This window comes from Pantherophis guttatus, chromosome 7, assembly GCF_059756535.1.
Source record: "Pantherophis guttatus breed Tessera chromosome 7, ASM5975653v1, whole genome shotgun sequence".
Classification (NCBI taxonomy): Eukaryota; Metazoa; Chordata; class Lepidosauria; order Squamata; family Colubridae; genus Pantherophis; species Pantherophis guttatus.
Genome location: NC_142069.1, coordinates 78397339 through 78421874, shown reverse-complemented (window position 1 = coordinate 78421874; position 24536 = coordinate 78397339). Strand labels below are relative to the sequence as shown.

Sequence of the window (24536 nt, the reverse complement as noted above, 5' to 3'; positions counted from 1 at the left end):
TTGGGGTATAATTTTCATAAACTCCAATTTAGACATCTGGAGGGCATTAAATTAGACCTGTGATATTTGCCAGGGAGGCACAAGGAGAATCAACAAGCAGAAAGCATAATCATGATGAAAGAATATAGGCCCCACCCCTTTTTTGTACATGGCAAATGTTACACACCCAGAAGGAAAGGTCTACGACGACTCGCCACAGCCAACTCTCCAAGGGACAACTCGCCATGGCCAGTTCATCGCCATGGGACAAGAGTTACACTAATATCAAAGAAATAGTGGAATAGAATAATTAAAGGATGCCAAAGGAGGGAAAAAATGAAATGTGAATGACAAAAATTAAAGTATTTTAAAAATTATTTTAAATAATTAAATCCAATTGTCCCGCAATGAGTTGTCGCATGGCGAATTGGCCATGTTGAGTGTCCCATGGCAAATTGGCTGTGACGCGTTGTTCCATTCCAAGAAGGAATGGACTCTGTAGCTGTCATTGAGTTGAAGGTAATATGTTGGGTACTTTTCTCTTTGCACAATGTGCTAAAGCCAAATTAGAACTGAATTAATTTCTTAATTCTGGAATGCTTATTTTAAACCCTTGCTCGATAGCATATTATTCTAACCAAAACAAAACTTGGACAGAAAAGATCAAAATCTAAAGACTGCTGTTTTTCATAGTTAGTGCCCTTGACGCTCCAGACTCTACTAAACATTTTTAAACATCTTGTGACTTTTATCTCTGCCATATTAACAGCTGATGATGAAACTAAGCCTGGGTAGTACTAAATCGTTAGGTAAAAAAGGATTGTTTTGCATACTATTCCCACGCTTTGCAACATGGCTGCAGGTAAACTTGTAATTCTACTTTGTTAGAGAACAAGTTTAAAGCAATACAGATTAAAGATAATACACAGTCTTAATTTCCTAATAGGAAATAGAATTAAGAGGCGTGTATTTTCCTGGTCTTATATTGCTGTTATTTGTATGTGCTGCTAACTGTACCTAACACAAAGTGAAAGACAGGAAAATGAAGTCCTTTTCCTATTTCTGTTTACTGCTGTCTTTCATAGAAGAATGTGTTATGGAGAGAATTTAAACATGGATAATCTCATAATTACGGACTTCCACTGCCAGATCTATAAGAGGGGAAGATAGAAGGAGAATATAAGGTTAAAGTCCTCATTTTTAAAATCATTTATAAATACATGATATTTGAGAATTAAATTAATCAAACGCTAATTCAGTAAATAAATGAGTTAGTCATGACAGAATAAAGACATATGTCTTTGTCAAAAGGTCAAGGATATTTTTAAAGCTGACATTTCTAGAATATTTGAAACCTGAACTAAAGAACTGGAATCTCCATAAAGTCCCATCAATGGATTCCTATCCTTAAAAATGTTTAAATGATTTTGGCAGAACTGCAATTAAGGTTGATTCATCAAAAAATTGTATTTAGGATATATTGGATTCACTAGTTAATGTGTTTGAAAGAAGGGACATCAGATTTTCTAACCTGGAATGACTTACTGACCCATATGGTATGCTGTCAGGTCCCAAGAATGTTATACGGAGTTACTTCTGAGTAGTTTCTTTATTGTTGTTCATTCATAGACAGAATCTTCCTAAGCTAATGCAACTATCTGCCACATAATTATATGGATATACTCTCTGAATTAGTAGGGAGGGCCCGTTTTAACCTTCCTGCCTACCAGACTTTCCAAATTTTGTTGCCTCTTTGCCCCCTGGGAAGCAGTACGTACACACACACACACACACACACACACACACACACACACACACACACACAGAGTTTTATGGAAACATATTTAACTTAAACATCTTAAATTTGTACTCATATTATAGCAGGGAATTCATAAGTGAACCAGCGACTTGGTAAATTTAAAATATAAGATATCATTTTCTTTTCTTAGATTATATTTTTAATTCGTTTTTTTTATTTTTAAAAAATATTTTTCTCTGAAAATCAACATTTTAAAAATGACAGTCTTTCAGAACGTTCCAATTTGAGTAATGATTGCAGTGATAAAATTACAGTTGTGTTACTGTGATGAGCCACAAGAAAACAAAATACAACATATGGTTAAAATAAAAATTATACATAAATATTTATTTATTTATTTATTTATTTATTTATTTATTTATTTATTTATTTATTAAATTTCTATACCGCCCTTCTCCAAATAGGACTCAGGGCGGTGCACAGCCTAAGTAAAAACAGAGCATACAAAATTTAAAAAACAGTATTAAAATAATTAAATATTCTGTCCGTAAAATAAATATGAATGCAGCTAGCACTTATTGAATTACCATTCACAAAGTTGCATTGTAGAGCCTGGCTCCCTTCCAATAGGCCAATCACACAAGCCCTTCTCCACATTTAATCTGATAAACACATTATACACAGTAACAGAGTGGAGACTATAGGCACATATAACCTATTGCTTTAGTCTCACCTGCTTCATGCCCTTGGGCGTTGACACACCTGGTAGTGTCCCAGTATTCCCCCTCAAGTAATGCTGGTAATATGGCAATTAATGAACCAGAATAAAGGTTCTTCTGCAATTTGATAATTGCATGTAAGGGGAAAGGAGAGATCACTCCCTAGTATGAACAGAAATTGCCTTGTGATCTTTTTAGAACTCATAATAATCGGGTTCTCAGAAAGACAAATTAGTCTTCTCTGATATCCAGAAAGTATGGTTAGTAAACTTGCAATGATGCAGCTTGTAATTGAAGTTTTGTTGGGAGAGGAATTGCCTCGTAATGTTAGATATGGTAAATATCCAGAGGGAAAAATTAGTTTAAGCTGATACGGTAGTTGAACAACTAGAACTGGTCTAAACTCATAGAGACATTTGATAGGAGGCATGGGAGTAAAAAAATGGCAGTAGGAAATTGAATGAAGTCTCAAATTCTTATTTGGATGGATCTTAGCCTTTCCTACATGAGTGTAAGAATAAGACCCTTACTTGGTCCAGATAGATGCTAAGAAAAACTCACAATATTCATTATGAGTCATAGTGAATGCATTGCTTTCCACTGAAAATTGTGTCCTTGTTTTTCTATGCCACATTTAGTTTCTTCACGGGTTTAGAACATAGAACATAGAATAACAGAGTTAGAAGGGATCTTGGAGGTCTTCTAATTCAACCCCCTGCTCGAGCAGGAGACCCTATGCATTTCTTGTCCAGTCTCTTAAAAACTTCCAGTGATGGAGCACCCACAACTTCTGAAGGCAAACCATTCCGCTAGTTAATTGTTCTCCATCCATGAGAACTATGTTCTCATAGTTAGGAAATTTCTCCTTAGTTCTAGGTTGTTTCTCTCCTTGATTGGTTTCCATCCATTGTTAGGGAAGTTGAAAAAAATTACCTGTAGTTGTTTCATTTATTAAGATTCACTCTTAAGAAATTATAAGCTCAATATTGGTGTAGAGGCAATCATTGTTGTGCCAGTTTACATGTGGTGCTTGGGTAGTTTGATCCTAGATGATTTCTTTGGTTTCCAAAATAATATCTTTTTTTTTAAATGGAAACTGACTCTCAGCAAAGCAGGCTGACATTCTCTGGCATTAACTGTATTTCCAAGAATGACTCTTTAGAAAGCTTAAATATATAATTGGGAGTACAGTATCCCCATCTGTCAACAAAACGGATAAAGATAAGCAGGAATAGTAGAAAATATCATGAAGGAGGATGGATTTGAGAGGGAGCAGATTGTACATGTTTATCAGAATATTTTGTTTTGATTATATTCTGATGACAGTTATTTGGTAAATAGACACATACTGAAGAGGGCCCATACCCCTTTCTCAAAAATTAAAACTGTATTCATAGCTTCAATACTGGCTTGCTTATTTGTTTATTTGTAAAGCCACCAAGGGGGACACGGTGGCTCAGTGGCTAAGACACTGAGCTTGTCAATAAAAAGGTCGGCAGTTCAGCGGTTCGAATCCCTAGTGCCGCATAACAGGGTGAGCTCCCCTTATTTGTCCCAGCTTCTGCCTACCTAGCAGTTCGAAAGCACGTAAAAAATGCCAGTAGAAAAAAAAGGGACCACCTTTGGTGGGAAGTAACAGTGTTCCGTGCGCCTTTGGCATTGAGTCATGCCAGTCACATGACCACGGAGATGTCTTCGGACAGCGCTGGCTCTTTGGCTTTGAAATGGAGATGAGCACCACCCTCTAGAGTCGGGAATGACTAGCACATATGTGCAAGGGGAACCTTTACCTTTACCTAAAGCCACCAATAGAACCAGTTTGGTATAGTAGTTAAGGCATTAGTCTAGAAACTGTTCTAGTCCTGCCTTAGACACAAAGCCAGCTGGGTGACCTTGGACTAGTCACTTACTTTCAGCCCTACGGGGAAGGCAATAGCAAACAATTCCTGAAAAACTATGCCAAGAAAATTGCAGGGACTTGTTTAGACAGTCTTTGAGAATTGGGTACAATTGAAAGGAAGGGAGACAAAAAGAGCCGCCTACCTTGTTAACAATTCTGGTTGATGTACAACATTATAAACACAAGTAACAAGCACAAAGAGACAAGGAAAAATAAAGATCATTCTGGTGGAACAAACATCCATTAAAAGCTTACCAAACCTCTCACAGAGAGCTCACACTCTAGATTAGAAACTGAGGAGAAAGCTGGGTATTCAAAACCTGTCTGAGAGAATGTTGTTCAAAGGGCAAATTCTTTGAAGGAGAACTAGCTTATGGAGTCTAAAGATGAGGGACATAACATATTTTAAGTGTGGATGGAATTGGAAAAAAAAGCTATTTCCTAATTCACTTATCCCTTGCCCTGACTTCATCTTATCAATATTCTCAAATGCCTGTGGCACTTTGTCTCAATGACATGCTATTGGTGTTGATTTAATGGAACTACATGCGTCTAACATTCTTGGCCAAGTTTCCCTGTATTGTAAATGATTCCAAGATAACGAATTATAATATCTTATTGATAAATGCAGCAATTCAATGTGTAAACAATATCATTACAAAAGTGTCTAAATGATAGACAGTATTGTTGTAAGCTCATTAACCAGTTTTTGAGGTCTTAATATGGAGGATATTAATAGCTTTATAGCACAAAGATCTTAAAAATATCAACCTATATGTTATACAATTCAGCATAAAAATTCCATGTATACAGTACACAGATAGTCTAACTCTGCAATGTAAGAAATTGTGCTAGAGTTTGGAATAGTGAAAGTTTCTTGTTTATATATAAAATAAATTATAGCTGTAAAGGAAACTCATTTCATGAACCTTTTAATCATCTTCAACCTATATGCCATATGTCAATTTCTTGGTCGATATAGTTGCTATGTTCTACTATTATTCTCTGAACAGAGAGCACATTGTTTGATTTTGAATGTTTCACAGTTTTTGTCCTGCATGAAAGCAAATGAAGATTAAATAAGTCTCCATTGAGTTCAGTTTAACTCCACTGTCATGTCCTTGAGATTGTATTATCAAAAGAATGAAAGCTTAGCTGTATCTCTTTCTTGTTATAGATATAGATATATAGATATGCGATAGATATATACATAGATAAAGGTAAAGGTTCCTCTCGCACATATGTGCTAGTCATTCCCAATTCTAGGGGGCAGTGCTCATCTCCATTTCAAAGCCAGAGCCAGCGCTGTCCAAAGACATCTCTGTGGTCATGTGGCTGGCATGACTAAACGCCAAAGGCGCACGGAACGCTGTTACCTTCTCCGTAGGAAGGGGGCGACGGTCAGACTGGGGTTGACTTCCTCTATGCAGCAGGATCGAGTTGAATCAATTTGAATAACTCCGCCCTCCTGGCCCAGTGTTTCGACTCGATCTATGCTGGATAGACGTGTCTTCCAGTCTGGACAGTTAAAACTGCTCTAGTTTCGCCTTTCTGCAATTTAAAAGATTTTTCTTCAGCGGATAGCCGGGGATCCGGCTAGGAGGCTCAGGGCTGCCTTCAGTTCCTGTTTTCCTCATTATCGGCTTTTCTGATCTCTTTAACTCTCGGCGCTGCGTTTAAAAGGCTTATTTTTGCCTAGCAGCCTGTTTATTCGGCTTGAGCTTGTCTCGCTGCATCGGATATCGCAGTAATAGCCTTTGAGCTAGCGATAGTATTGGAGCTGCCTGCCTGCATTCCTCCCGGGAGCCTGCCTTATATCTGTGAGTACTGACAGTTTAAATTGGCGCGCCTTTGCCGCGGCGGCCATTTTTTTGCCTCACAACACTCCGAGCCTCCCATAGCTTTGCAGGGACTTTGAACTGCTTGGTTTTTTTTTTTTTTTTTTTTGGCGCCCTTTTCTCCCGTCGGCCATTTTTACCCTTGGGATTGTGGTAATGGCGGATAACTCTCACAGGCACAAGCATTCCAGTCGTTCAGCACACCGCGCCCTCCCCATTGAGGATCCCTTAGAGGGCTCTTCCTCTCAGCCTCCCCCAGCCAAGAAGTCCAGGTCTGTCAAGACCTCCTCCTCAACCATTCCCCAGGCAACGAGGGATGAACAACGCCGCCATAAAGCCATGGAGAAGGCCTTCTCCAAGGCCTCGGCTCAGGCCCAACCTCTTCCTTCTGCTTCAGCCTCCCAGATCCACAGCTCTGAACAGGAAGTCAGGGATCTCTCTCCAGACCGTCCATCTTCTGCGGGGCCTGTTCTTCCACCTGGTAAGGAGCCGTTATTCCAGACTGTGTCTGAGGCCCCTTCATCAAGGAGTGCTTCTCCATCACCGGAGGTCGTGGTTCCTCCCCCTCAGGCAGCTCCCTCACAATGGCCAGAAGCCTTCGAGTCCATCATGACTCGTGTCATTAGGGAGGGTTTTGCCCAATGTATGCAACAAGCTGGGTTTCCGGCTAGGCCGGCAGCTCCCTCTCAACAGCCTTCTCCCCCTCAACGCAGGAGTCTTGAAGACCAGTCCTATGACCCAGAACCAGAGGACTTTGATTACTTGGAGGACTTAGCTTCCCCCTCTGAGCCTGAGGAAACACCTGATGCAGCTCTTTCTGACGATGAAGGCCTGGCTCCTGATCAATCCCCATTCATTGGTCTCTTTAAACCTCAAATGTTCCGGTCATTACTGTTTAAAGCTATTGCCACCACTCACCTGGGGGAAGTTCCAGGGCCTGCCTCGGCCCCTCCTCCTTTGGATCCTGCTTCAGCCTTGTTCGCTGAACCGACTGTGGCCCCAGAAACTATTCCAGCACCTAAACTCTTTCTGGATGTGCTTCGTCGTCAGTGGTCGCTTCCGGGTGCGGGCCCTAGCCCTAATAATTTGGATAAGCGTCTATACAACTCTGCTCCTGCGCTTGCGGATCTTCTTCAACCGCCACCGGTTGATGCCCCTATCATAGCTTTGGCTAACCCGGGCCACCCCACGGGGCCGCTCGAAGATTCTCTCCGACCGGTGGATAAGCGAGCTGAGAAGACCCTGGTCAAGGGCCACCTGGCTGCATCGTGGTCCATCAGGGCTTCATCTTCTGCATCTTTTTTCAATCGCGCTGCCCTGCTTTGGCTTAAACAGCTCCAAGACCGTTTGCCACGCTCGGACCTCAGGGCTCATCAGGACATCAATAAAATTATGGCCGCTCTAGAGTATTCTGCTGACGCAACGCTCAATGCCACCAGATTCGCGGCCAGGGCACTTGGTTCTTCTGTCACCTCTCGCCGCCTGCTCTGGCTCCGGAATTGGCAGGCTGATATGCGCAGCAAGTGGCAGCTGGCTTCGGCCCCCTACTCCTTCGGCAGTCTCTTCGGTCCGCTTTTGGAGCCTCTCCTGATTGAAACACGGGACAAACGCAGGTTTCTTCCCTCGCAGCACAGGCGGTCGGATTCCCGCTACTCTCCCTACCCCCGGCCTCATTCCTTTCGAGGATCCGACTACAGCTCTTCCCAGTCTCGTTTTCAGCGACCCGTCTCAGCTCGAACCCAGCATTTCGAGCCTCAGGTTAGATCGGGCAGCAATCAACCTCCGCGACGGCCATTTCGGGGAGGGCGGGGTTGTTTCAATAGGAGAGGTAGATAGACCTCTTGATAGAATTCCAATCGGGGGTCGTTTGTCCCTTTTCTACAACCAATGGCTCTCTTCTATTTCTGATGCCTGGGTTTTGTCAACTATCCATTCTGGGCTCCTGTTAGAATTTATTCGCCCCCCCCTCCTGTTTTTATTTCCTGTCCCCTTTCTCGTGATCCGCAGAAGCGGTCCTTGTTGGCCACTGCAATTGACCACCTTCTGGCCATTCGGGCGATTGAACTGGTCCCCCTTGACCAGCAGGGTGAGGGGTTTTATTCCCGACTATTCATTGTTAGTAAAGCCTCGGGGGGTTGGCGGGCCATCCTGGACCTTAAGGCCTTGAACCGATACATAACTTACCGCCGGTTCAAGATGCATACCCTCTTCTCCATCTTGGAGTGTCTTCGCCCCGGGGATTTTCTCTCCTCCATTGATTTGACGGAGGCCTACCTCCATATTCCTATCCACTCCTCTCACCGGAAATTCCTTCGTTTTCATTTCAGGGGTTCCCACTTTCAATATAGGGCATTACCCTTCGGCCTCTCTTCGGCCCCTAGGGTTTTTACTAAGGTCATGGCCGCCCTGATAGCTCGCATTCGGTCCCTCCCTATCAGACTACAGTTTTATTTGGACGACATCCTCATCCTTTCTTCTTCTCTATCTTCTGCTCGTACTGACCTCTCTACTGTTCTTTCTTTCCTTCAAATTCACGGGTTTTCAGTTAACTGGGCCAAGAGCCACTTGTCCCCTGCCACTCGTATCATTCACCTGGGTGCCTCTATTGATTCAGTTTCGGGCCTAGTTTTCCTTTCCCCGGATCGCCAGGCCAACATTCGGGCCTTAGCTAGTGAGTGTAGGAAGGAGGGAACGATGTCCATCAGGAAATTATCATGCCTTTTGGGCAAGATGGTATCCACTTTCGGAATTGTCCCCTGGTCTCGCTTACACTGCAGGGAGCTACAGTGGCTCCTCCTACCTTACCAGCGCTCCGGACGGAGCTCCTCGCTGTCCCGCATCCGCCTCCCTCCGATGGTAGTCTCGTCTCTTCGGTGGTGGACTTCAACAGCGATTTCAAAGGGGAGCTGTTACACGGAACCTCCTCGGCTAGTCCTTACAACGGACGCCAGCTTGACCGGGTGGGGCGCCCACCTAGACCATCACATGGCTCAGGGTCTGTGGTCCTTCCGGGACCGTCAGCACAATATCAATTACCTGGAATTACGGGCCGTGCGTCTAGCCCTCATCCACTTTCGACATCTAGTACAGGGCCGGGATGTCCTGGTCCTTACGGACAATATGTCCACCAAGGCGCACATAAACAAAATGGGGGGCACTCACTCCAAGGCTCTTCTGGCGGAGACCGTCCTCCTGGGTCGCTGGTCCGAAGCTCACCTTTCCTCCATCAGGGCAGACCACATTTCCGGGACGGCGAACGTACAGGCAGACGCCTTGAGCCGCTCCAGGATAGACCACGGAGAATGGAGCCTGTCCCCCATTCTGTTTCAACGAATTACCCACCGCTTCGGGACTCCGGTACTTGACCTTTTCGCCTCGTCGTCGAACCACCTTCTCCCGAGGTACTTCTCTCGCTTCCCGGACCCTCAGGCAGAGGCCACCAACGCTCTTCGCAGTCCTTGGCCTCGGGGACTGCTTTACGCCTTTCCCCCGCTGCCCCTCATCCCGAGGGTCCTCCGGAAGATGCTGGAAGAGAAAGCAGAACTCATTCTGGTGGCACCTCACTGGCCACGCCGACCGTGGTATGCGGACCTGATCTCACTATCGGTGGCCCCTCATTGGCGCTTCCCGAACGACTCGGTGACTCTCTCGCAGGGAGCCCTTCTCTACCCAGATCCCGCTTGGCTCCATTTAACCGCCTGGAGGTTGAGCGGGAGCTCCTAACCTCCAAACGTATCCCTCCTGAAGTCATTGACATCATGCAGGCTGCTCGCCGACCCTCTACTAACAGGATCTATGGAGCCACGTGGAGTGCCTTCGTTTCCTGGTGTCACCGATCGTCCATAGACCCTCTTTCTGCGTCTGTCATCCAGGTCCTCTCCTTCCTACGGGACGGTTTCCATTCTGGTTTAGCACCCAACACTCTACGCCGGCAGGTGGCTGCTCTCGCCTCGGTCCTCTCCTGTGGCTCTCCGGACTCCTTGTCACGCCATCCCTTCATACGTAATTTCCTCAGGGGGGCGACTAACCTCCGCCCTCCTACGGTCCATCGGTTTCCTACCTGGAACCTGAATAAGGTTCTCATGGCACTGACAGCTTCGCCATTTGAGCCTCTCCGGCAGGTTTCTCTCCGCTTCTTATCATTCAAAGTCTCCTTTCTAATCGCCATCACTTCGGCTCGCCGAATTTCAGAACTGGCTGCCCTGTCCATCCGCAGTGACCTCTGCATATTCCACAACGACAGGGTTGTCCTGCGCCTTGATCCGGCATTTCTCCCAAAAATTAATTCGCTGTTTCACAGGGCTCAAGAGCTCGTTCTACCGGACTTTTGTCCTCGGCCATCTCATCGTTCGGAGCGAATCTGGCATCGTCTGGATGTTCGTCGCGCCCTACGTATTTACATCGCTAGAACGGCGCCCTTTCGCAAGACAGAGGCTCTTTTTGTCTCATTCCAGCCAGAATCTATTGGGGCGCGAGTATCAGGACCCACCTTAGGCCGGTGGATTAGGGCCACCATAGCCACAGCCTACCAACACTTGCAGGTGCCGGTATCTCGCCATGTTACCGCCCATTCGACCAGGAGCGCTGCCACCTCAACGGCTTGGGCTACGCAGGCCACTCTGGAGGAGGTCTGCAAGGCGGCTACGTGGACTTCCATATCCCCATTCATTCGGCACTACCGGGTGGACGCATACGCATCAGCTGACGTGGCTTTCGGCCGTCGTGTTCTGCAGGCTGTCGTTCCTCCCTGAGGTCCTTCGGGCCGAGGTTTCCCACCCTAGTGGACATGAGGCTTTGGTATGTCCCCAGTCTGACCGTCGCCCCCTTCCTACGGAGAATGGACGTTGGTCTTACCTGATACGTCCGTTCTCGAACAGGAAGGGGCGACGGTCAGCCCCACCCTTGGTTACGGCCCTCAGGGTTGGTTGGGGAGGGTGGTTATTAACTCTCTCTCGTTTCAGGAAGACACGTCACCATTCGCATACGCCCTCGCCGAAACACTGGGCCAGGAGGGCGGAGTTATTCAAATTGATTCAACTCGATCCTGCTGCATAGAGGAAGTCAACCCCAGTCTGACCGTCGCCCCTTCCTGTTCGAGAACGGACGTATCAGGTAAGACCAACGTCCATTCCCACCAAAGGTGGTCCCTATTTTTCTACTTGCATTTTTTAACGTGCTTTTGAACTGCTAGGTTGGCAGAAGTAGGTTGGGGCAAGTAACGGGAGCTCACCCTGTTACGCGGCACTAGGGATTCGAACCACTGAGCTGCCGACCTTTTGATCGACAATCTCAGCATCTGAGCCACTGCGTCCCATAGATAAATAGATAGATAACCTTTATTGTCATTTTTTTCTGTGGGCACACTGGCGCACATTAAAACTTTATAACACATGATAGCTTTTGTAATTTCTGGTGCCTGCCCGGGAATGACTCTGCTTAGCATTATCTATTTCTCTAAGACTGCAGGTTCTTTATTTTCACATATATTACAGTCTGTATTAAAAATACCATTGGCCTGTAGAAAGACAAATGATGTCCTTCCTATGTTTAACCTTGTAATCTTTAAGATGTATGGTTTTAGATTTGTTAAATGCTAATATTCCTAATGTATATCCTTGGAAAACATATTTAATACGTTAAGAGCAATGGAGAAGATAATTTTTATCAGGACACACTTCAGAATTCATTGAGTATGGTGCAGCTTTTCCTAAAGATTATTTCTTAGCTATATTTGAGATTTACATGGAAGGTGGGGAAATATATATTATAAAACTGAGTGCTGTATGTAATTATGCCACATAAGAGGCATTTTTTTAAAAAAAATGGGGTTTTTTTGGGAACTAAAGGTAGAAACTCCAATTGCTTTATGACCTTTGTGATACTTTTGGATGCAGAGCAAATTGAGCAAAATAGGTTTTTAAAAATTGGATTATTATGTGGAGAAACAGGATAAGCTATCGGTTAACCTCCATGCTTGGATGGGATACCATTTGCAGGTATGTCAGCCTCAATTAGGGAACTTGTGAATCATTTACAATTTTGTTTCTTGTTTTCTTATGGTTATATCTAATTCAAGTGAATTGAACACTTGAAATTTACATTTAAAATTTAAATTTAAAGTATCTAGTAAGCTTTTATCATTAAGTTAACATTTAGGCACTAAGAATAATATTCAGAATAATATTCTGAAGAGTAAATGATTTCTGAGCATTTGGCTATTCTTTAAAAATCTAGTGGTTAAACTTTTCTTTTGAGTTAATACATATATACATTTCTTTTAGATTATATATTGTCAGTAGTTTTTCTACTATTTATCAGTTTTTATAAATAATTGAGAAAGTTTTTTATCTGATATTTTTGAAAGTCTGCAATATGTGGAATTAATACTAGTGTAATATCTTATATTCACAGCTCTGGCAAACTAATTTCAGTGCATAAATACCATAGAACTTATATTAAATTGTCAAAAAAATCAATGCATCTACATATAGAATCATTGTTAGATCTGTAGAGGTGTTATGCATAAGCTGCATATAATGCCATTACCTTCATGTCTGAAGTGCCATTCTGTAACTTTACATTTCATATTCTGTATGAATCTTTAGTTTCTTAACTTAAATGACTTCCTGAATGAAGTGAAAACCTGCTCTTCCTAATGATATAAATGAGAAAATGCAGCAAGCTGCTTTTCTTTTTCATTCCGCATATCATTTTGGATAACCACCAATTTGCAAATTTTTGTAATGTCATATTCATGTAGGCTTTTTGCCTTGTCTTTGAAATTTCATGATAATAATGATAGAAAAATAGATGAAGGGTGAAGGAAAAGATCTTCCCCTCCACACACGAACACAACTCAACTTAGCATAAAGGCTTATAAGAGCTTGCATGTCTGTTCAAATGGACTTGCCAAATTCTGAAAAATGATCAAGCTTGAACTTGTGTAAGCCTAGTGAAACTCAGACACAGGGTAGCAATAGCACTTAGATTTATATTCTGCTTCATAGTGCTTTACAGCACTCTCTAAGCGGTTTGCCGAGTCAGCATATTGCCCTCAACAATCTGAGTCCTCGTTTTACTGACCTTGAAAGGATGAAAGGTTGAATCAACCTTGAACCAGTCAGGACCAATCTCCTCGCAGTGGGCAGAGTTAGCCTGCAATACGGCATTCTAACCACTGCACCACCATGGCTCCTATGTTACACACTGTAGACCTTTGGTACACATATCCTGTGTGCCAAAAAGGCACGGCATTATGTTTTCTAGTTGCTGTTCTTTAGCGGGAACTGAGGCTTAGTCAAGGTGAAGGTAATTATGAACAGTTTCAAATATTAGTCAGTTTTGGCACAAAACCTTCTCCGCTAATATGCCAAAGATGAAGAAGAATGTCACCTTTCAACATGACAACGACCCAACGCATACCTCCAAATCAACAAAAAAATGCCTTCACCAGAAGATGATCAAACTTTTGGAATGGCCCAGCCAGAGCCCAGACCTGAATCCAAGGGTGCTATTCAACAGGTTCTGACAGGTTCTGGAGAACTGGTAGCGGACATTTTGAGTAGTTCGGAGAACCGGCAAATACCACCTCTGGCTGACCCCGGAATGGGGATTTTGCACCATCCTTCCCCTGGAGTGGGGTGGGAATGGAGATTTTACAGTATCCTTCCCCTGCCACACCCACCAAGCCACACCCACCAAGCACGCCCACAGAACCGGTAGTAAAAAAAAATTGAATTCCACCACTGCCTGAATCCAATTGAAAACCTGTGGGATGACCTGAAGAGGACTATGGAAAGGAGATGCCCTCTTAATGTGACAAATTTGGAGCCCTTTTTTTATGAAAAGTGAGCAATTCCCATGGCAAGATGTGCCTTGCTGCTGGTTTCGTACTGTAGAAGACTGAATGCAATCATTAAATCAAAAGGTGCTACAACAAAGTATTAGTTTAAGAATGTGCACACTTAATGCAACTACATTATTGTACATCATTTTTATTATTTCCCCCCTAAAAAATTTCAGTTTGTTTTCTCAATTGAATTGTATAGCTTATATGTTTTACTAAAGGTGGAAAAAATTCTGAAGTGATTTATCTTGGTCTGATTTTTTTACAACTAAAAACCCTGGCATTTAACAAGCTGGTGTAGTCATTTTATATCCAGTGTACATTCATTATTGTCACTGCATATTCTATGAATTTTTTAATAAACTGCCCCGAGGTTACAGCCACCATCTTTTTAATATAATTAATTTAATTTAATATAATTGCACAGGATAGCATACATATAGAGTCTCAGATATTGTTCCTATAATTGGCAATTAAATTAATTGGGGATTAAATATGCCTGGGGTGACTGCAGTTGATGCTAAAATGCAACTCTCATAATGGTTAAGAGCTGTAATGGATAGCTTCTAAGGATCCACAGGTCATATCTGACATTGAGCCTTGTTATCTTTTCAACAGAAAATCCACTTACTAGACTTTCAGTTGATTTTTTCCCCTGCAATGTAGAGTGCATTGTTTCGTCATTTATCATTTCATATGGCTTTTTTTGTTGGTAAGCCAATTTGGGTTGAATTTTGATGAAAAAACAGTTTAAATATTTTATAAAGTTGGTGCTAATCAGAAAAGATCATCATAGTTTATATCAGGGTGGATTTGATTTAAATCAACTCGATTTAAATCATAATTTTTAAAGAGCAACTGTCATCTCTGCTACTTCTTTGACCCGCTGTTGACTCACCGATAGTCCCAGTGTTGCAGAATATACAGCCTTATGTATATTGTGCTACATAACTAAGCTCCATTTCATGCTAAATAAACTAAATTATTTATGTATCTTAAATAGAAAACTATCTTACAATAGATTTTTACCCCAAAAGTTTTTTATTAAAATAAATTCAATAAAAATAAATAAAAAATCTGATTTAAATAAAAAAATCCGATTTAAATAAAAAGAATCCGATTTAAATAAAAAAAATCTGATTTTTTTTATTTTTTTTTAAAAAAATCATTGTTTTTTATCCACCCTGGTTTATATCAGTGGTATAAAGCACCTTTGTAAGAGTTAAGTCCAGTTTCTTGCATGTCAAAATGCCCTCATATATTGGGGATTCTTACCATCACTTTTTAAAAAAAAATTTGATTTATATGCCGCCCTTCTCCGGAGACTCAGGGCAGCTTACAGTGCGTTAAGCAATAACTTTTTTAAAAAAACTTTTGCAAAACATTTTATCCAGTTTTATCTAGTGGTTAAGGCACCAGGCTAGAAAGTGAGAGACCGGGAATTCTAGTCCTGCCTTAGCCATGAAAGCCATCTGGGTGACCCTGGACCGGTTATACTCTTTCAGCCTAGCCCACCTTATAGGATTGTTGTAGTGGGGACAATAGGAGAAGGTGTATTGAATATGTTCATCACCTTGAATAATTTATAGAAGTAGTAGGGACAGAAATACATTAATAAAATACACATGCAAATGACTTCAATGGCTCATTGTTAAAATTCATTAAGTGAATATGTCTTGCAACTTTTCCTTCACATGTTGTTCTTTTCCTCCTTCCCTGTTTTCCTGTAAATGCATCATAACATGCATCATACAAGTATGTGAGTAAGCTAAAGATCACTGAGTTGAAAGTATTAACCAATTTGTAGGTGGAACAAGACTAAAAAAATATCTCTCTGTTGTTGATACTAGTACTGAAATGACAGAAATATGAGAACAGGTTAGAATTAAAGTCAATTGATTTAATTGATAGAGGCAGTAATAGGTCATTCTCTTTAGTCAAAATTCTGTGTTTATGTTAAAGGGCATTCTTTCTTTCCTATTTCTTTTTATTTCCATGGAGATTAATATATAGCTGACCAAAAGTAATTTGCATTTAGTAATTTTCTGCTGGCAGAAAATGTGAAAGATTTTCATTTGGAACCCTTCTCTCTTTTTTCTAAAAGTTATAAACCAACTTACTTTTGACCCAATAAAATTATTTTTTGCCTTTTTTAATCTTAGCTTCGAATGGACTTTTCATTGTCCCCAAGGAGCAGCTGTAAAGATTAGATAGATGAGATCAGTATCATCACTTTGAATGGTGAACTGGAATAGGGTGAGACTGTCAGAGCACTGTGTGTAAGCAAATAGTTGTTCCCAGAAATTATGCAAAAGTAATTCCTCAGTAGCATGAAATATAATAACCGATAACATTTACACAGTATCTTGATTTGTTGGATGGGACAGCCTGGTGTAGACTTTTGCAAACCAGAATAGCCCAAAAGAGTCATTTCTGATATCTTTATCACAGAAATAAACCAACATCCCAGAATCTATGCTTACAAGTAGGATTTTTGGACCTACTACTTGCTAGGTAAATTGGGACTGCAATATAAAATGAAGCATTAACCAACCAGCGTGCTTCCAAGGACCTCTAACAATTATAAAGGTCGTCCTCATTTACCATAATTGTAACCAGCAACTCTGTCACTAAGTGACACAGTTGTAAAGTAAAACATGTGACTCTGCCTGACTTAAAGTATCAGTTCCGCTGCAGTCATTAAGCAAACCACATGGCTTTTTAATATTTTAATATCACATGACCACAACCTGTGACTTCCTGTTAGCTTCCCCATTGACTTTGCTTATTGGAAGCTGACTGTGAAAGTCACGAATAGTGATCATGTGACTCTGGGACTGTGCAACAGTCATAAACCTATACTGGTTGCCAAACACCTGAATTGCAATCACATGACAGTATGGATGCTGTGACAACTGCAAGTTTGAGAATCAGCCATAAATTACTTTTTTTTTTAATTTAAAAAGTTTTGACAATTATTACAACAATTTTCCCCCCTCCCCTCCCCCCCGACACCTACCCCCCCCGGACTTCCCAGAGCAAAAACAGGGTATAGCATAATAAACATAAGCTAAAATAAGCTAACTTTCTGTAATGTCCAAACTCCCCCTTGCTCTTTAACTCCCCTTTCAACTAACTAAATATATTCAAAAAGGAAATATAGATTTGATTCATAAGCTATTTGAAACTTTTTAGTCCGATATTTATTTTGAATATAGTCAATCCATCTTCTCCATTCCAATATATATCTTTCATTTGAATTGTCCTTCAAATACGCTGAAATTTTAGCCATCTCTGCTAAATTCACTACTTTTAGTGTCCATTCTTCAATAGTAGGCAAGTCTTCCTTCTTCCAGTACTGTGCCACCAAGAGTCTGGCTGCTGTTATTAAATTTAAAATCAACTTAGTCTCTATAACAATAAATTACTTTTCATCACCATAACGTCAGATGATCGTTGAACAAGGCAGTCAGTAAGTGAGAACGACTTATTGTCCCAATTAATCTGAAGGCACAAAGTAGGAAAGACTGTAGGTTGGGTGCTTTTTAAATTGTTCAGGGTGGAAGGTGCATTTGCTGCAACTTTTTGAGTAAGTCTAGTAGTATTGAGTTGTTTTTTTGCTAACCCATGCTTTTCAGAACAACCGTAATCTCTTCAATAATTTGGTTGCCATATATTAGAAATTCATAAATTTTGCAATCTAGAGTGAATGAAAGTGCCCAACAGGAGAGTTTTTTTGCAAGACAACTTCAGACAACACAATAATTGCTGATAGAAATACGACTATAGTGAAAAAACCCTGAGTCAGCTGAGGAATGTTTCCCTAGAGTTCTTGCCAGAGTAAGTTTGGATCATTGATCAATCATAGAAAGTTAGTGTAAGATATAAAATGTCGTAAGCAAAGTTTTTGGCTTGCTCTGAGAACCCTTGGAAAGGATGCAGGCTGATACAACTCTGGCTGTGTCCTTCTGCCAGAGTGTTAGGATAAAGAAACAAGGTAAAAATAAAGGGAGTAAGTGATCAAGGACAAGTTAATCAGCTCTGTTAGAAGAATGTTTATTTGTCATCAATTGTATCCCCCCCCCCCCCCAATACTGTATAAAGGTTGCTTGGCTTTAAAAGATTGAACGCAAACATTTAAAAGATGTTTTCGGCTGATTTGTGTGTTTTGACAACAGTGTTAAAGAGAGTAGACTTTAGCTTTTATGCTGATATAGGTTAAGGTTGTTTTTTTTTAAATTGAAATTTATAAGGCTGAATTTAGGCAGTGTAGTGTAACAACGATAATTTTTAAAAAGCCCTCAAAGCACCCAAAAAACAACAGCTGTTAAAAGACAATCAAGCCCTCAGGATCTACCTCTCTACCACTCTTAACTCAAAGCATGGGTAAACAGAAAATTCAAAATTGCTTAGCACATTGTAAGCTGCCCTGAGTCTCCGGAGAAGGGCGGCATATAAATCAAATTAAAAAAAAAAATTCAGATAAAAGTTTTCAGAATGTTTATGGTAAGATTTCCTTTAAAACAACAATAACATGGGTTTAATCTTCTTTTGCAGGATTTATTTGAAACTAATTTCTGGCCTATCAGTTTTTGTAAGCAATTGTAAAAGCAAGAAGTGGGGGGAGTCGGATAAATAATAGCCCATTGTTCTTCACCTGGCATTCTAATGAAAAAGAGATTGTTGGCTTCTGTTGTAACTTGAAAGAACTTGGGGCACCTCCCAAGGCCAAGCTCCTAGGAGTTAAAAAAAAAAGGATCATTTTGCACCAGTCTCCTAGATTGATAGAGGCCGTGTAAGAACCTGATAAAGGGGGCTGGTAGATCAGTGTGCATAAGATTTTGTTTTTTAAAAGACAAAACATGAGAGACATAGATTTCTAAATTATCAAATAAGCTTCACTGATTGATGCACGAACTTGACTATTAGCTGATCCGGTCTAACTGATGTGTTCTAATGTTCCTGTTAACACTGAAGTATTAATACAGGTTTTTCAAGTGACTCAGACTCATCTAGTTATGAAACAGGAGCCCTGAAGCAAAGCAAAGGTGGAGAATTTCTTTTGGGTAGGATAAATTAGGCGAAAGGTCAGATGACCATCCTAATTGGCACTATAACTCCCACCTGTGCAGGAGTTATATGGTGGTGAATGCTGGAGAACTGAGTGACTGGAGTTTCCCATTCCTGATCTAAGGTAAAGGTAATGGTTCCCCTCGCACATATGTGCTAGTCATTCCCGACTCTAGGGGGCGGTGCTCATCTCTGTTTCAAAGCCAAAGAGCCAGCGCTGTCCGAAGACGTCTCCGTGGTCATGTGGCTGGCATGACTAAATGCCAAAGGCCCACGGAACGCTGTTACCTTCCCACCAAAGGTTTTCCCTATTTTTCTACTTGCATTTTTTACGTACTTTCGAACTTGGCAGAAGTTGGGACAAGTAATGGGAGCTCACCCTGTTTTTCGCGGCACTAGGGATTCTAACTGCTGAACTGCCAACCTTTCGATCAACAATCTCAGCGTCTCAGCCACTGAGCCACTGTGTCCCCTCATTCCTGATCTATTGTATGTTAAATACCACTTTTTAAGTTTTAAAAAGCGCTGGTATCAATTGAAATAATGAGGTTGTGTAGAAATGAAATATTGCATTTAATGCCATATGCTAAATAAATAAAACCCCATTTAATGTGTACTGAAATCTAGAGGCAACCTTGAAAGACATGAGTTGATGCTGGCCAAACTTGTATGTGGTTCTCACTATAATTCTTGCAGATACTAAAAAAGGGAAATAACAAAAAACATGCTCTATGGGCAAAACACACACACACTGTCTGTCTGGTATATTAATATTATTATAAAATACGTTCATAGAAGCAAAAATAAAAGAATTAGATAATAAGGGTGAGATATGTTTACCTAGAAATATTAAACAAGCTTTGCATTTAATGTATTTTGTGGTTTCTAAGAAAATGTTGGGTGGCTTTTTGAAAAAAAGAGATCTATTTAGTTGAAAGCCAAGGCACATAATTTCCCATTTCTTCTCTTTTTTTTCCCCCTGGCAAGCAAACAAAAGACCTTGTCAGACTTAAGTGGATGCCATCTGCATTGAGCTGGTGGACTAGGATAAAATAGCCAAGGAATTATGTGGGGAAACAATAACAGAAAATCACAGTTTCATTATTTTTCAAGTAATGTTAGCAACTGTCTAGTAATGAAGACTCGAGATCCAAAAAATGAACTCAAAACTGTAAAAGAGAAATAGTACATTCATCCAGAGAACTGTGGTGCAGTAGAATAAATATGAATCTTATGCACACAATTAATGGGTAGAAAAGCCCATCCCAGTTAGAGATTCAAAAAATAAGAGAATAAATCTTGTTAAGCCAAAGCCATCAGAGCAACATATGTGAATTGTTGCCAGACAAATCCAATTATTTCACAGCCATATTTTTTCTTAATTAAATTACATTGCCATTATTTATTTCTCTCTTATTTGCCATTTAGAAGGGTTAGTTTATAAATTCTTATTTTCTTAACTTAGACTTCTCCTTGCCTTTGTTTAAATTATAGTTGTATAATAGATGGCCTAGCCACTGGTTAAATTATTGAAATCATTGGTTTAGGTGTGCATTAGACCAGGGATGAAATGCTTCTGGTTTGGACCGGATCGCTTGATCCAGGAGTGATGGAGGCAGGTGGTTCGGAGAACCGGTAGCAAAAATCTCTGCCCCCTCTCCCCCCCATACCAAGTTGAGCTGCACAATCATCAGAGGCTTTTTTTTTTTTAACTTTTAAAAGCATTTTTTCTACAACCTCTTTGGCCGAAAAAAATGCTTTTAAAAGTAAAAAAAAAGCCTCTGATGATCGCATGGCTCAGCTGGGATCCTCAAAGGCTTTTAAAAGCATTTTTTCTACAACCTCTTCAGAGGTTGTAGAAAAAATGCTTTTAAAAGCCTTTGAGGATCCCAGCTGAGTTGCCTGATTGGCAGAGGCTTTTTTTCTTTTAAATGCCTCTGACGATCCAAGCTGAGTTGCCTGATCGACAGAGGCTTTTCCTTGACCAACAACCCTTAGTTGGGACCAGGTCTTCCATTGCTAAGTAATGTAGTTAAATGGGGATGGATTTTATCACCTTTTTTTGTTGCAGTTCTTAGCAAATCACTGTGTTGTTGAGGTTAAAAATCCCTGTTATTTTTAATGTTCTGTATTCTGTATTCCAGAGCCACTTGGATAATGACATGGGTGACATATAAATCAATAAATAAATGTAAACGAATAAATAACATACCTGCTTATTGGCTAAAACTTGGTTGAATGTTTCAGGAAAAATGCTTTTCACCTCCCTCAAAAATTAATTTCTAATAATCTCCTCTACACCAGTGGTCCCCAACCTTTCTGGCTTGGTGGCCTGGTGAGGGGAAGAAAAGGGACAATTCTGTGCAAGTGGCAGGCAAATTCGTGAGTACGTGCAGGTCCATTTGCACAAGTGATGGGTGTGTGTGCCTGTCGTTTGCACAAATGGAGCTTAGTGCATGAGCTTGTGTAAGTGTGCCGCAGCCCAGGGGTTGGGAACCCCTGCTCTGCACCACAAAATTATTTTGCTTCCATTGGCAATTACTTATTATATTCTTTAACATTTCAACACGACAAATAATATTGGTAGATACAACAGTTTGAAACTTAGCATTGTGTTTTGATATATCCTTCTCTCCCTTGGATCATTTAAACATCATTTTCATGAATGACACATTAGGATATAGTAGAATGTAAAGTTTTAAACTTGTAGTGTAGATTCATGCAGCAAATAAAGTAATCTGTCACATTTTAAATGGCACCTAAGTGACGAATGGGTTAACTTTCTTAAATGTGGTGGTAGCTATTCATAGCCAGAATGTTATTCTAAGTAAAGGAGGGATGTCAGAAGTCAGCTTATATTTACCTTGGGCATGGTAGGAGTGTAATACAGACAGCTTCTGCTTCCAGAAGCAGATCTTTGTTGTCTACATGACAAGTGTCTACCACACCAAATATGTAGCTGTGTAACAGGATATGGGATTTTTCTTAGAACAGTTTTTTAAGAAAACACTCCCATCTTACTGGTACTATAAACTGGTAGTATAAACATTATTATGTTTTGTGGAAGAGATTTATAGAATAGAGACATCACTTGCAGTTTAAGATTATCCTCATGTTTATATTGGCTTCCATAATTTAAATTTGTTTTTTTAATGGGCAGGTTGTCAGTATGTTTTGTGATTTGAAATAATTGTTCAAGAATTGACATAAATGATTTTTTCCAGTTTCCTCATGTATGTTTGGGACAAGTGCAAACTTTTGCTTTGAGTCACCTAAAAGGGATTAATTGGCAATAAGATTACACATTACTTACAACTACTGTTTGGTTTGTCATGTAGGGAGTATAAAGTGTTGGTTTTTTTTTTTTTTTTTTTTTTTTTGCCATTGAGATGTTTGTAGCTTTCAATCAGTTGGCTTTGTTCAAGTTAATATAGCGTATTTATAGGTTTTTTTTTACTATCAAACAGAAAAATATTTGCTTGAAGTTTCAAATATCTAATTCCTGATTCAGAAATAATTCATAAATCATAAAGACTACTATTCTCCAGTGTGCTGACGAGAGGATCCAGGAATGGGGTTAACTCTGTCTCGAATCTTTGGTCATTTCCTACCAGACCCAAAAGAGGCATAGTAACAGAATAACAGACTTGGAAGGGATCTTGGAGGTCTTCCAGTCAAACCCCCTGCATAAGCAGGAGACACTATACCTGTAATGGCGGACCTATGGCACACGTGCTACAGTTGGCACACGGAGCCATATTGGTGGGCACGCGAGCTCAGCTCCGGTGCCCGTGCCAGCTAGCTAATTTTCAGGCCTTCTGGGCCCACAGGAAGTTGGGAAACAAGGCTGTTTCCAGCCTCCAGAGGGCCTCGGGGGGCGGTGGGGAAAGCCCATTTTTTGTTCTCTCCAGGCTCCTCCAAAGGCTCTGGAGCTTGGGGAGAGTGAAAAACGGGCCTTCCGGTCCCATAGAATTTGGCAAATGGGCCGTTTCGGCCTCGTGAGGGCCTCCCGGGGGGGGTGGAGGGTGGGAAAGGCTGTTTTCGCCCTCCCCAGGCTCCTAGAAAGCCTCTGGAGCATGGAGAAAGTGAAAAACAGGCCTACTGGGCCCACTGTGCCATTGGGTGCCAAAAGCAGGGGGGCACGTGCACATGTGCGGGGAGTGGGAGGCATAGAATCAATGGAGTTGCAGTGTTCCTTGACAAGAAGTTATCTTACTCCTTACTCCTTAATAAATATTTTTTGGGATTTTAAACAAGATTTGTATAAAGGTCATAATGATTGACCTTCTATATTGTATATAGCCGTGATGGCCAACCTATGGCACGTGCCCAAAGTGGCATGCGGAGCTGTGTTGCCTGGCACGCGCAGCGTCGCCTGTTCCTCTTCTGGGTTTATGGCGCACATGTGCACTCAATGATCAGCTGGCCTTTGTGTGTGTGGCAGTGCTGGAAACCAGAATAGATGGTCTTCCATTTTCCGACGTGAGCATGCACGTTGGGCATCTGATCGGCGTGTGCGCATACGCGGCAGTAACTGGAAGACTTGCTGGCCAGCACGCATGTTCGTGCTGGAAACCAGAAGTACCTTATCTGGTGCGCACATGTCCCCTGGACAGCTCCTCTTCCTGGTTGCAACCCTGACGAGCACGGCACTTGGTGTCACTCACGCGCACTTGTGTTCCCTTTTCTGTACTCGGTGCTGAAAAGGTTCGCCATCACTGGTATATAGTGTATTTTACATTGCATAATGTAGCATTGTTTTGCTTCCATTTCCTCTTTGAAATGTAATTACCAATTTAGAATGTCTCAGGCTTCCTTTTACTTGCTGCAAAGAAGCAATGAATATTCATGTGTTTCCTACCAAGTTTGACATTTTAATAATCTATTATAAAAGGGTTTTTTAAAATGTATTTTAATGCAGATGTATTTTTTGTTTTTATCTTTCCTCTCACAAAACAGAATCCGGCCTCAGTTAGCCAAAGAGAAGATAGAAGGATGCCACATCTGCACATTGGTCACACCTGGTGAACCTCAGGTGTTTCTAGGAAAAGATAAGGCCTTCACTTTTGATTATGTGTTTGATATTGCATCCCAGCAAGAGGACATCTACTTACAATGCATAGAAAAATTGATTGAAGGCTGCTTTGAAGGATATAATGCTACTGTATTTGCTTATGGCCAGGTAAGAATTGAGTAATTTTCTGATAAAATGTTCTCTGCATAAAAAAAGGGAAAATTTGGGTACATTCAAACACATTCAGATTTTGCCAGAGGTGAGAATGACAGATTTTGACTGATAAGAAATTAACAATATACAGAAAATGTACATGGATAAATAAATAGTCATGCAGCACCAATGTGCAGTATTGGGGCAAGTATTTTGAAAAAGATATACATAATTATGCAAACTCCTCTATTTGAATTA

At 41.1% G+C, this 24536-nt stretch overlaps 1 protein-coding gene across 13 annotated transcripts in view; it reads left to right on the top strand.

The window, feature by feature from the left end:
* The window catches only part of KIF21A (kinesin family member 21A), a 106814-nt gene that overhangs the window by 10779 nt on the left and 71499 nt on the right, over positions 1 to 24536 (top strand). For all 13 annotated transcript variants that reach the window (XM_060684104.2, XM_060684103.2, XM_087874271.1 and 10 more), the window contains exon 2: positions 24071 to 24293. In XM_060684104.2, coding sequence (XP_060540087.2) covers positions 24071 to 24293 — 223 coding nt within the window. The remainder of the gene's footprint in view (positions 1 to 24070; positions 24294 to 24536) is intronic.